The sequence below is a fragment of the Epinephelus lanceolatus genome, chromosome 12 (assembly GCF_041903045.1).
Source record: "Epinephelus lanceolatus isolate andai-2023 chromosome 12, ASM4190304v1, whole genome shotgun sequence".
Taxonomy (NCBI): domain Eukaryota; kingdom Metazoa; phylum Chordata; class Actinopteri; order Perciformes; family Serranidae; genus Epinephelus; species Epinephelus lanceolatus.
In genome coordinates this window covers 26,622,425-26,634,970 of record NC_135745.1, presented here as the reverse complement: position 1 = coordinate 26,634,970, position 12,546 = coordinate 26,622,425, and the positions used below count along the sequence as shown (strand labels likewise).

At 40.9% G+C, this 12,546-nt stretch overlaps 1 protein-coding gene across 1 annotated transcript in view; it reads right to left on the bottom strand.

The window, feature by feature from the left end:
* cdc73 (cell division cycle 73, Paf1/RNA polymerase II complex component, homolog (S. cerevisiae)) overlaps positions 1-11,813 on the bottom strand; it is a 40,648-nt gene extending 28,835 nt beyond the window's left edge. The window contains exons 1-10 of the mRNA XM_033650465.2: positions 11,650-11,813; positions 10,813-10,918; positions 10,574-10,643; positions 9,515-9,577; positions 9,246-9,298; positions 8,563-8,651; positions 8,196-8,409; positions 4,481-4,579; positions 4,058-4,136; positions 969-1,033 (exon numbers count right to left, since the gene is read on the bottom strand). Of these exons, the coding sequence (XP_033506356.1) occupies positions 969-1,033; positions 4,058-4,136; positions 4,481-4,579; positions 8,196-8,409; positions 8,563-8,651; positions 9,246-9,298; positions 9,515-9,577; positions 10,574-10,643; positions 10,813-10,918; positions 11,650-11,780 (969 nt within the window). The 5' untranslated portion in view covers positions 11,781-11,813. The remainder of the gene's footprint in view (positions 1-968; positions 1,034-4,057; positions 4,137-4,480; positions 4,580-8,195; positions 8,410-8,562; positions 8,652-9,245; positions 9,299-9,514; positions 9,578-10,573; positions 10,644-10,812; positions 10,919-11,649) is intronic.
* Positions 11,814-12,546: the final 733 nt, after the last annotated feature.

Genomic DNA, 12,546 nt, shown 5'->3' with positions numbered 1-12,546 from the left:
AACAACATAAGGGAAAGGAGAAATGAACGTCTGTGTTTACCTTTAGCTGGAATCGGACATGTTCGTTGTGGCAAGCCAAAACACTTTCACTCTCTGAGTGAGTGTTTTGACTTGCCACAACAAACTTTCTGAATTTTTACCCGATTTTGACCAACTGGATCTGGATGAGCCATTTGTATTTGATGATCGCCCGTATTTATTTGAACACGGAGTACACGGACGCAGAAATCCTCTCTCTCTGAGGAGAGAGAGGGCGCAGCAACAGGCAGAGGAACATGTCTGAATCCAGCTAAAGGTAAACACAGACGGTCATTTCTCCTTTGCGTTATGTTGTCGGATAATTATACTAACAATCCGAGCCTATCTGTGTGGAAAAAAATGCACTTTAAGTGGACGTATTTTGACATTGTTTGACAGTGTCCCAGTGCCCTATTTTTTAATATAGCGCGCACTCACGGGCTGCAGGCAGGTCTGCCCTAGCTTCGTACTGGAGAAATGTCAAATATTGAGCATCCTATCACTCATTTAGACAAAAGTAGATCGGAAAATAGGGCCCAGGTTGAAAAAAACATTAGTTCCCTTTTAACAAAAAGATCTGTATCTTTAAGCGCTTTCCATAATGCATTCAGACACTTGAAATCTTCACTTGAAATCTTCACTTCAACAATCTGAGCCTAAAAACAAACACTTTTAGTAGATGTAGTACATCGAAGGTGCATAATTGCCCCAAGCAGTTACATTGCAGCCTGTTTCACTGCTGCCTCCACACTTGATCAACTTTAAAAACTTCTCATGTAGGCAAAAAAAAAAAAGAGAGGTCACATTGAGGCTTTGATTGGCAGCTGCTCTAACAGATACCAAGAAATATAAATGGGTATTTCCTCCACGTATGCAAAATGAAACTCACATGCAGAGAAGCTCTGGCTTACAACACTAACGGCAAACGGCTTTTGGAGTTTTGTTCTTACCGTCACTGACTTCAGGGTCATGCCGTGGTAGGTGCCCATGGTGTCGATCTTGAAACCCTCCGTTTCTAAGAAAGCAAGTGTATAAAATATAATGATTTTAAATATGTAACAAGTTTGCATCTTTCAATTCTTACACTCGCTCAGGGCATATTGTCATTTAATTTTATTTATAAAGCTCAATACCACAAATCACAATTTGCCCCAAAGGGCTTTACAGCTTACAACATGCCTCTGTGCTTGGACCCTCACATTTGATAAGGATAAACTTCCCCCAAAAAGCAGGATTTATACTTCTGCGTCAAATTGACGCTGTACCTACGGTGTAGGCTATGCGTCGACGTAGAGCCTACGCCATATCCTTCGCCGTAGCCTGACATGCACCTATGGCAAGCCATTTTAACATTTAATCGCTAGACTGGATATTCATTACTGATATCTGCAATATAATTTTGCCTAGTCAAAACTCTTATTCAAGATATCTGTAATTAGATTTTGCCTAGTCTAAACTCTAATTACAGATATCTGTAATTTAGTTTTGACTAGTAAGATTCAAACTATTTTTGCCATTCATGTGTATGGGGTTTGTCATTATAGATATCTCCAATGTAGTTGCGGATATCTACAATTGTTATTTCGGATATCTGCAACTGAATTGTGGATATCCGTAATTCCAGTTTGAGATATCTACAATTTAATTTTAACTAGTCATAATTCAATTTCAAGATATCTTTAATTATCATCAATTGGAGATATCTACATGGTCCTTTCTAGATATCTTGAATTGCGTTTCAGATAGTCAAAATGACGTTGTAGGTATCTTGAATTCGAATTATGACTAGTCAAAATGACGTTGTAGATATCTGTAACTGAATTATGACTAGTCAAAATGACGTTGTAGATATCTCTAACTGGAATTATAGATAGTCATAATGTAATTGTAGATATCTATAATGACAAACCCCATACACATGGCAATGGCAAAAATAGTTTGAATCTTATTAGTCAAAACTGAATTACAGATATCTGTAACTGTAGTTTTGACTAGTCAGAATGACGTTACAGATATCTGTAATTCAGTTTTGACTAGTCAAAATGACGTTATAGATATCTTAAATTAAAATTCATACTAGTCACAATGACATTACTACTAGTCAAAATGGCTGTATTTGAGTAAAGAAAATCTCAGCACGTCGCTAGGCTAAATCATACAATGTAAAACGCCATAGGCTTGTGCTAATAACGTTAGCATGTTACATTTGTTTGGAGAACATGTTTAGCATATGACAGTTGTTTTGTCAGTGAACCTCGTGAGTTGTAATGGAGCCAAATTTTGTAACATCACCTTTATTAAATGTTGCTGTTGTCCCAGGCTTCACCTGAGTAAAGGAAAAGTCCACTAGTTGCTAGGCTAAACTATACAATGTAAAATGCCATAGGCTTGTGCTAAATACATTAGCATGTTGTATTTGTGGGGAAAATGTGTCCAAGCCATATATAATATGTGTTTTTGGTGTGTTTTTGAATCAACGTAACTTAATGGCACGTCACAGAAACCCCACCACTGACTAGTGTTTTGGAGGTGTAACTGCAGAGTGACAGACACACCACCGCACAAGTAGAAATGCTCACGACAGCGTACGCCACCTGTGTAGGTTATGGTGTACGCTCTGCACATAGCTGTCGTACAAGCATAAATCCCGCTTTACTCGAAGCCTGACAAAAAGGATTATCATGTAATCTCATGATTCTCGTATGAACTCGTGACAGCACAAAAATTCAGCTATCGTGAAAGGTAAACGTTTAATACCAGGATTGTACGTCTGGATTCTGAAACCTCTCTTTATTTTTATTTTTTTAAAGAATAGCTTAGAGCATTAAGGTTTTCCAACTCAACACTTAGTCAGACCTGTTTTTTAATTATGATCAGGTGGAACCCACACAATAAGCTGATTACCTTTCATAAAGATATAGGTTTTAATTATGCATGCAAACAAAGCTGTAATTTATATGCTCCAGATTCATTCTGGTTTGGCCTCTCTGTGTATCAGACAAAGGCTCCATTCACCGCCCTTGAGGCATCCTACACCTGATGATGCACAGAGCAAACAGGAGCAACAAGTACTCGTTTCAGCCTTAAAGAGGACCGATTATGCTTTTCCTTATTTTCTCTCATATATCATGTTAATGAGGGACTGGGGAGGTTGTCTGGCAACAATAAAAACGTAGCAGCATTCAATTTAAAGGGGGAAAAAAAAGGCAGTGCGGTGCACCTCATGTTTTGCAACCTGCAAAACACTTCCTGTGTGATCGGGGCCTAAAGCACATAAATATGTTGTGGTAGAAACCCAAAGTACAAGTATGAGCCTGAACATTAATATAAAACTCTGTACTATGGAACCAAGAAAGCTGTGGTTTTCTCTTATTTGCTTGAACCAGCAGGTGTCGGATTTTGCCTGAAGCATACAACCTGCTGATAATGGGTGAGATGGTCTATAGAGAAGCATGTCTATCTTTTACAAACACATAAAGTTGAAAATCACTGGAGTGGTTCTTCCTGAATCCAAGAACTCCACTGCTCCATGTCAACACATTATTCCATTATTGCATTAACACTTCCTGTCTTTGACTGACATGTGTGACCCCCACTTACAGGTGACATGTGATCTGTATCTAGGTAATTATGTAAATGACATCAGATCTTGGGCTTTTAACTTTACACCTAAAATTAATGACTGCTGTTGTTACCTTGATTTTATCTGCACTGTGATCAATATGTAAATTATTTGTGCAGCGAAGCAATGCTGCTGTATGGGCTCTATTCTTTTTCCTGCCTGACATCCAATCACACTTCTGGTTTTGGAGGCGGTCTGATTGATGCAATGTGCTCTGCTTGCGTCACACCTCATCTCTCATTGAAGCACGTTCATTATTTCCACGTGTAAATGGGGTGAATTGAATCTAAATTTCGCACAGACTTATGCTCAGGCAACTCTGTGTATTCCTTAACTGCTCCACACACCTCGTCAAACACACCCCTTTTGTCAATGTTCAGAACTAAAATTAGCTACAGGAGCACAAATCAAACTCACCCTCTTTTCCTTTGAATCGCTCCTGATCGTATCTGTTGTAGGCAGCTGGGACAGGCTGCTTGTTCCTTAGGGACGGGTCCTGGAAACAACACAAAACAAACAATTCATTACTTTACACACCTGCCAGTTCACCGCTAAATCAAAACCTTAGGGGGCGATCACACAGAAATGAGACGCTAGAGACGCGGACGCTTCAAAGACGCTTGAAACGCTTGAAGCGCTTATTCAATGCGTGCTACCTACTGGCATCTGACGCTCAAAAGACGCGTTTCATCTCGGTGTGATCGCTCCCTTAGTAGTCATCTATAGACTTGCTGCACACACACACGCACGCATGCACGCACACCGGCATTTATTTTGACTTGTGTCTGACCAAATTTAAACTTTCTTGAAATATATAAAACGCACATATGTCGTTCTTACCACTTGAGTAGTGTTCTGTGCTGGTCTCTGCTCTGGTGCTCGGCCTTCTTCTCTGGCTTTCACTGACTGAAGGATGGCGAAGATGTTCTTGGAGAAGTTCTGCAAAGGAGCAATATAGATGAGGATATGGTGAGTTCAGCACCGCTGCACAAAAGAATTGATTTTCTCCTCATTTGGGGAGAGGTGGGGGAAATAATTGATTGTTGGATGCATGGCAATAGGGACGAGGACAATTTGACAGCAATTCACAAATGCTGATAATCGATTATCCAAATGTATGTTAATGATGTGAGGCTAAAGCCTAGTTCACATTACACTATTTTCACCGCGATTTTGAGGATCTTGAGAGCCACCTTGGGTCGCAGGTGAGTCGGCAGATAGTCTGCCACGATGAGTCCTCATGTGTGAACAAGCCTACGAGCAAGTCGCCCCCTTGTCTGTGACTGGGACTGGATATCTGGCATGCTAGAAAACTGGAGAAGTCTGACACGACTGACAACTAGCATCAGCCAATGAGAGGCGGGATACATCCCACGTCAGCACGCAGGAGGACGGAGGTAATGTGAGGAGGACAAGCCATAGGGTTGCCAGGTCCGCTTATTAGCCGCGACTTTGGGCTTGTTTTTTTTTTGTAACGTCTTACAAATATTGGTAGTCGCAGGTTGCGTTTTTTTGGGCTTGTTTCTAAAGTGGAGTTGCTCTAAACGTCGTCTTTCTCTCTATATATATATATATCTGTTGCTTCTTTTGGGCTTGTTTCCATAGCCCTGGTTGCTTGTTTCACCCAGAGACAAACATTAACAGAGCAAAGCAGCGATCAGCAGTAACGTTAACAAACAAGACCGGCTGACCAACACACTGCAGCATTTAACAACTTAAACAAAATCTGTGGAGATGAAAATAACTTTGCTCAGTCTTTACCCAGAGGTGACAGTGCAGCAGAGAGGCTGCTCTCCACTGCTCCACTGCTAGAGGCGTGCACACCGCCATCCCCTCATTTTTTCATTTTCATACACTCGAGAGACAGTTACAGGCTCTCAAATTAATTCATCCATCAGCATTAATGCTGTTTACATGTATTATTCAACAGTACTTGAATTGCATACTATTTCCTGTTAAACGATCAGTATGCAATCACTGGACACTACGCCAGCATAAATATCCCACAGTGGGTTAGTGAGCAACCACAGATGGATACAGTCCAACTGAATCCAATCTTCATTGGTCGACTACAAACATGACGTATCATCTGAAACATGGAAGTAGCTACATGCCCATTAGCCACTTAGCACAATCATTACTGCTTTGCCCACAGCGTCATTAACAGGCGGCTCGCTCAGTGTGTGACGTGCACTTGTAGATAAAATATAGGCCTATATTAATGAAGGTTCATTAGTACGGTTTTGTGTTTCTCTGTAATGTAGCACAGTGTTAACAATGTTACTGATACTATTCTTTCTCACACCTTCAACTCAAACCATTGTGTTACCCCGCCCAAAATTCAGAATTTAATAATTAAATTAAAATAGTAAACATGCGGGCGACTAGTCGACTCATGGCCCTAAATGACTATTAGTCGACCAGGAAAATTCTTAGTCAGGGTCAGCCCTTCTTTCAAGGTGTCTATTTAATATCACTAAAGAAGACTGTGAATACACAGTTTAGCCTGATATCATGAAGAAGTTGAAAGTAATATTAATCTTTACCAAGAGATTTCAGTCTTTATTGTATAGGACTGTCTACAACTACAGTGTCTTCTGGCAACACAGTTGACCTTCAGAGCATCATATGCCTGAGCTCTTCAGTGTGTTGACAGCATAATGTCACACATACCAAACACCATGACAGTGGGACACCACACAATCATAAAATGTTATGAGAACAGATTTGAAGTTCCTCTTTGCACAGTGGTTACGACAGATGCCCATCTTAGAAGAATGAACATGAATATGGCAACAACAGAGAGGAAGAGATGAATTATTCAATTCAGCATTCTTGGTGCAGACATTATACGCTGAAAGTGATTTATAGGGTGACACAATAATTACTCTAAGCCTACAGCCATTCAACTCTATAATGGCTTTGAGATGACTGCATCAAAGTTCTTCAGAGGCTCAGCCAAGACACATATTTCAAGAGTACATACACACTGGATGAAAAATATTCTGTTGCTGCCATCTAGTGGTTGAGATTTTCACTTTGTTACACACAGGGTATTTACACAGTTGGGCTGTCTGAAAGTTTTTCCTACATCGAAGGCCATCATCCCTGAGAGTTCAAGGTGTTTGGTAAAATAGGACAGCTGCTTTCAAACTCAAGTGTGTGCAGTAAAGTGGACTGAAGTTAAGCTCAAAATGGAGGTCGGAAATGTGTTTATTTACCCATGAATTCATATAAACCCTTTTTACACAGGGATTCTGCATTAATGCTGCAACAAAAACTCTTCACTAGCCAGCACTACTTTTTTTTTTTTTTATAACACAGAACCAAATAACAACGGCATAGTGCCACCCCAGTGTGTGGGGTTAGATAGCATGCTGTTGTGAAAAGCAAAAGAGGTGAGACAGGAGTTACGTGTAGCACAACAGCATCAGCCTTCAGAAGGGGTGGGTGATTAATCTAATTTTATTTCCAACTATGATTTTGGCTCTTAACAGTTATTAAAACAAAGAAACTGAGATAAAAAAATTAATTTAAAACATAAAAGTGTTGTTTCACAATGCAATTTTTGCCATAACCTAGCAGACCTTGCCTCTTGTGTTACATATACATTAATATAAGCATCTGACGGTACTTTCTAAACAATAACAATGGCATAGCATAACACAGCAATAACAATCATTTACTGCTCGGAGGGTAAGGGGCTCCTGGACCTTATTGTTTTCCCAATATGTGGACATTTTCAGTTATAGTTCTTTTTTGAGTTAGCTGCTAACTGCTTTTAGATCTCCCGGTAGTGGGCTGTACACATAAAGACGTCATCAAAACGTTAATCCCATCCTGCCGACTCAAACTTTTCACACAGACATCAATTTGGCACCGTTACCACCTCCACTGCCGGTCTAAAGGCGAAACAACTCTGTCCCCTCATTTGGTGTTTGTGCCTTTTATACAGAACGACCAGGCAGAATGATGGCGCAACTTTCCCGCCTTGAACAGGCAGTGCAAAAGGCACTACTAGGCCACATCACAGAATCTGTGAGTCTACATGAGTATGAATCTTCTCAAATGAGAGATGTGCCTTGTTTGAGACTTACAGTAAAGTCTTCCTTCCCCCAAATGACTGAATGACAATCTTGGGCATAAATAAAGTATCTGGACCAAGTTTAGACCCAAAACCAAAAGTTATGCAACACTACACTGCAATGCTACAACACTGTTCTGGGTGGAGAGCAACGAAGCAGACACTTTCATCCCACAAAAGGTCAGTGCAACAATGCCTTCCTGACTTATATATTATGTGTGGACTTTGTTTGCTCATCAAATCAATGACCCAATCAGGACAGCAATTAAGGTCCAACATTGAGCCAAAGTGCAGATAAGAAAACAGGAAAATCCAATTTCCACGTTCTGATCGAAAGCTGAATTTTACTAATTTAGACGAGCAGACAGACATTTTAGGAAATAAATTAGATTGCTGTAAAGACAGAAAGCAGACTGTTTCCTGAGCAATATCACTGTGATTGGATATCATTGGCTCAAAGTGGACTCTGACCTTTCCAGTGCTCTGGAGAATGGTTGTCCTAGTCCTCCAGACCCTCTCTCTGCTGACAATATCTCTGGTGACCTCCCCCTCTGCGTCCACAAAGCTTCTCTGCTTCAGGGTGATGTCATCATCCAGATCTGTTTTGATGGTGGAACGTTTCTTGGCCATAATCTTGGCCTTGATGGCTGCAATCTTCTCCACGGACATGGCCTCAGACAGTGATCTGGAGGAGAGGGAGAAGTTAGGATCATTTGAACAGCTCACAGCTCTGATGAACTGGTCTGTGGGTGTCATATTGTGGTAAAGCAAGGCATATGTTGTTGCTTTATCAGAAAGCACATTGTGTTTAAATGCAGCTGGGGCAAATCAGTTCTACCTGATTTGGTCGGTCTGCACGATGCCCTCTTTGTGGCCCTCCAGACGGGCAGCCAGACGCTCCTTGTCCAGACGCACTCGCTCCTCATCCTTCAGAGGAAAGCAGTGTACACACTTTTAGCAAACTACAGAATAAAACAAGACATCATACCTGATGCCTATGATTTACCAGGTAAGCCACGACAAATACGTTTTGTTACTGCAACAAAAAGCATGTAATTCATTACTTAACATAGAAACAGACGGCTTAATTTTGGCTGATTATGTACTTACTAAATGAGCAATCAAATGCTTTAATAAGCAAATTCCATGGGGGTGATGATAAATTCTTTAAACCCTGTTTATTAAGCTGTCTTTAACTTAATTTTAACAGCCATCCTAGACAAAATAGTTCTGTTCTTTTACAGTGTCATAAAAAGTTTGAGTCAATGATATTTTATTGTGGTGAAAAAACATGTCAGGACAAAAGCTCCCCACTCATATTCTGTGTTTGTACACTACAGCAGAACCTATTTATTTCCCACCTGTTACTATTGAGCAACAAAACATCACTGTCAGTAACACACTCTCTATGTACTGGAACTGTTCCTGCTTGTGTAATACAGATAAGGGAGCAAATGCTCCAGAGCTGCACTGACTGACCTGTGAGTACAGTGTTTAAACTAAGCAGCTGTTGGAGTTTACCTCAATCCTTGGCTTTTTGGCTTCAGAAGAGACCTCATCAGCTGCTCTTTTGACTAAAAAAAGCACAACAGTGGTATTGTGTCACTGCACAAAGTCCATTTGGTTTTGTACTAACTTTACCTATTGAGATAATACCCCTTTAATAAAAAACATCTGTGAAAATATGACACGGTTGCAGCAATAGTATGTAACAGACAGCAGCAAGATTCAGTGTATTAAGTTGTATACAGCTCTTCAAACTTAATGCTACAAACATGGTGTGAACTCACCTTGCGTTGGCCTTTGCAAACCTATTTCTATGGGTGCACTTCTGTCAATACTCGTCGATGTTGCTGCGAAAAGACAAAATCAGAAACAGCTTTAATAAGTTACCAATCAGAGCAACTACAACCACGCTCCCCCCTCATAAGGCTCCATTAATGAAAGCTGACATTAATGTATAATGTTTTAGTAAAGGGATAGTTCGGATCTTTTGAGGTGAGGTTGTATGAGGTTATTATCCCTACTATTACATACAGTAGGTGTCAGCCGGCAAGCTCCCAGTATGGAGCAGCAGGCAGGAGTGCCAACACAGAGGTTAAGTGCTGTACTGCTGTGGACGGCAGCAACAAAACATTTTTGTCACCTAGAAAACGTTCCACCTAAAAATATCAATATCAGGCTAAGTGTACGCTACATTTAAAAGATTTTCACTGCTTTATCTTACAGCCAGATTTCTATTTCCGACGAGGAACTAGAGCCTTTCTATCAGTCTTTTCAAAGCCAGACTCATTGAGAAAAACAGTGATTTAACATTGTACAGGAGCAAAAACAGGAAGTACTCGTCTACCGCTGCCTCAAAAGCAGTTTTAAGTCTTACAATGACACAAAATGAAATAAGTGATTGAAGCAGTGGTAGACAATCAGCTTCATGTTCAGAAAACCAAAATTACTGTGTTTGTCAATGGAGTCTGGTATCTTTGACAAGAGCTCAGATGGAGAACTGAAGTCAAAAGACGGGCTGTCTGACAGAAAGGTAATGCAGTGAAAATACTCTCAATATAGCATACGCTGGAAGTGACACAAATGTTTTTCAGGTTGGCCTCAATACATTTTCCTGCAGCAGTACATTGCTTAGCTTCTGTGTCGGCGTCCTGCCTGCTTCTCCAAACTGGGGGTGGACTGACAGACATCTACTGTAGGTGATGAACTAACTATGGATAAGTACCCCATGCTGCCCCACTCCAAAAAAAATCCTACCTCTCTCTTTAATGCAATGGACAATTAACATTCTGCACACAATAGAAACACAACACACAATCCCAGTAGATCTCCCAAACGTTACTTACAGCTCTCCCCGTTGAGATACGACAGCAAGCCTTTTCGATCAGGTCGTCTGACAACAGGGATGTTCTCTGTCTATAAACAACACACAAACATGTCACCCAAAAACACTTTTTAAGAGCATTTGTGATTCTTTTTAATATGCTGCTTATGACAACACAAGAGGCTAAAATAGTGGATTGTTTTAAAATAATACTGGTGCTGACAGGTTAAGGTAGTTTGATAGTTATTTCAAAGTACTTACTGCAGCTCGTCGCACATAGGATGGATGTGGGAGATGCACATTGTTGAGCAGGAACAAGATAGAGTCCAAAGTATAGTACTCTTTGGGCTGGCCCTCTTTACCAGTACTGAAGGTGCAAACACAGCAAAGAAAAATCACTCAAACCTTATTTAACCATGCAAGCATTTGAGTAAACTATACACAGCCTGCTACAGACTTAACATGCAAGTTTGTCAAAAGTGCATTAAGTCTATAACTTGAAGTAAATATAGTTTAATTACTTGTTCAAAGTAACGAAACACTGGTTCTGACACCAAATGAATACGGAACTATCAACAGTTATCCGGTTAGCTAATGTACTAATCCTTCTGCAGCCTAATTTCTGCCTTACATAAGCAAAGTTTGCTTTCCACACGGATAACAAAGCTGCTTGTAGTCATGACTGTTACTGAAAACACCATCTTTCCCCGCTTGATCCACTGGACCCCTGACTCCATGGGAACACAACTTAATGCTAGCTAACGTCGCTAGTTAGTTAGCATCACATCACTGCTGCAAGTTTAGCTGCGGCTACACATCTCTCATAAACACACTTTAAGTTTAAAAAATATAAACTGAAACGCGTAGAGGGTGGAAAAGAGGCCGTGTGGTATATGACACAACACTCAAGTATCACGCCAAAGTAACAGAAGACTGCTTAAAGTTGTAAGGAAGGGTACAACAGCGAGGAGAGGAGTTAGGTTAGCATCTTAGCAGCTAGCCTGCGAGCCTTCCGCCGTCACTAGCACCACAAGGCACCGCTGAGCTCCAGCAGCGGGCCCGCAGGAGCGGTTTAAAGATACTGTAGCAGCGACGTACCCCCAGATTATGTAGTTGGTCTTGACATTTTTCGGCCAGGAGAACTCTCCAAATATAACTTCATCTCCTTTGGCGACGATTTCCTTTTTCTGGATGTTATACTGACGAAGAACACTCAATACATCCGCCATCTTCACTTGTCTTGATGTAGTGTGTTTGTAACGTTAAGGCCCCCAGTTATCAACATCATGTGGCCTCGCAGGATGCCTGATCTTAATCTAAGTTTGAGGCCGAGTGTCAGAGATGGCACTTTACACATTTCCCCATGTTTGTTAGGTCGAATTAAATAAACAGAGTAGAGACAGTTAATTCTTTATTTTAATTTGATGGTTTGTCAGATACCAATACTGGTGCAGTCCCAGTGCCTTGCTCAAGGACACTTCCACAGTATGGACGCTGTAGTCAGTGATATGCCCACTAAAAGTAATGGTAGTTTCAAAGAAGTCACTTACTTGTCATATAGACAGACAGGCAAGTCCCAGGTCAATACTGACAAGTCCCAATTCAAGCCCCATGCCAAGAAAGCAAAGCCCTGAGTCAATTCCGAAGTCAAAACTGACAGGTCTCAAGTCAAAACTGACAGGTCCCAAGTCAAGTACCATGTCAAGACAGGAAAGTCCTGAGTCAAGTCCCATGTCAAGACTGACAAGTCCCAAGTCAAGTCACATGTCAAGAAAGCAAAGCCAGAGTCAAGTCCCAAGACAAGTTTTACAAGGCCAAAGTCAAAATTGACAAGTCCCACGTCAAAACTGACAGGTCCCAAGTGAAAACTGACAGGTCGCTAGTCAAGTCCCAAGTCAAGACTAACAAGTCCCAAGTCAAGTCCCTTGTCAAGAAAGCAAAGCTGTGAGTCAAGTCCCAAGTCAAAACTGACAGGTCCAAAGTTAAAACTGACAG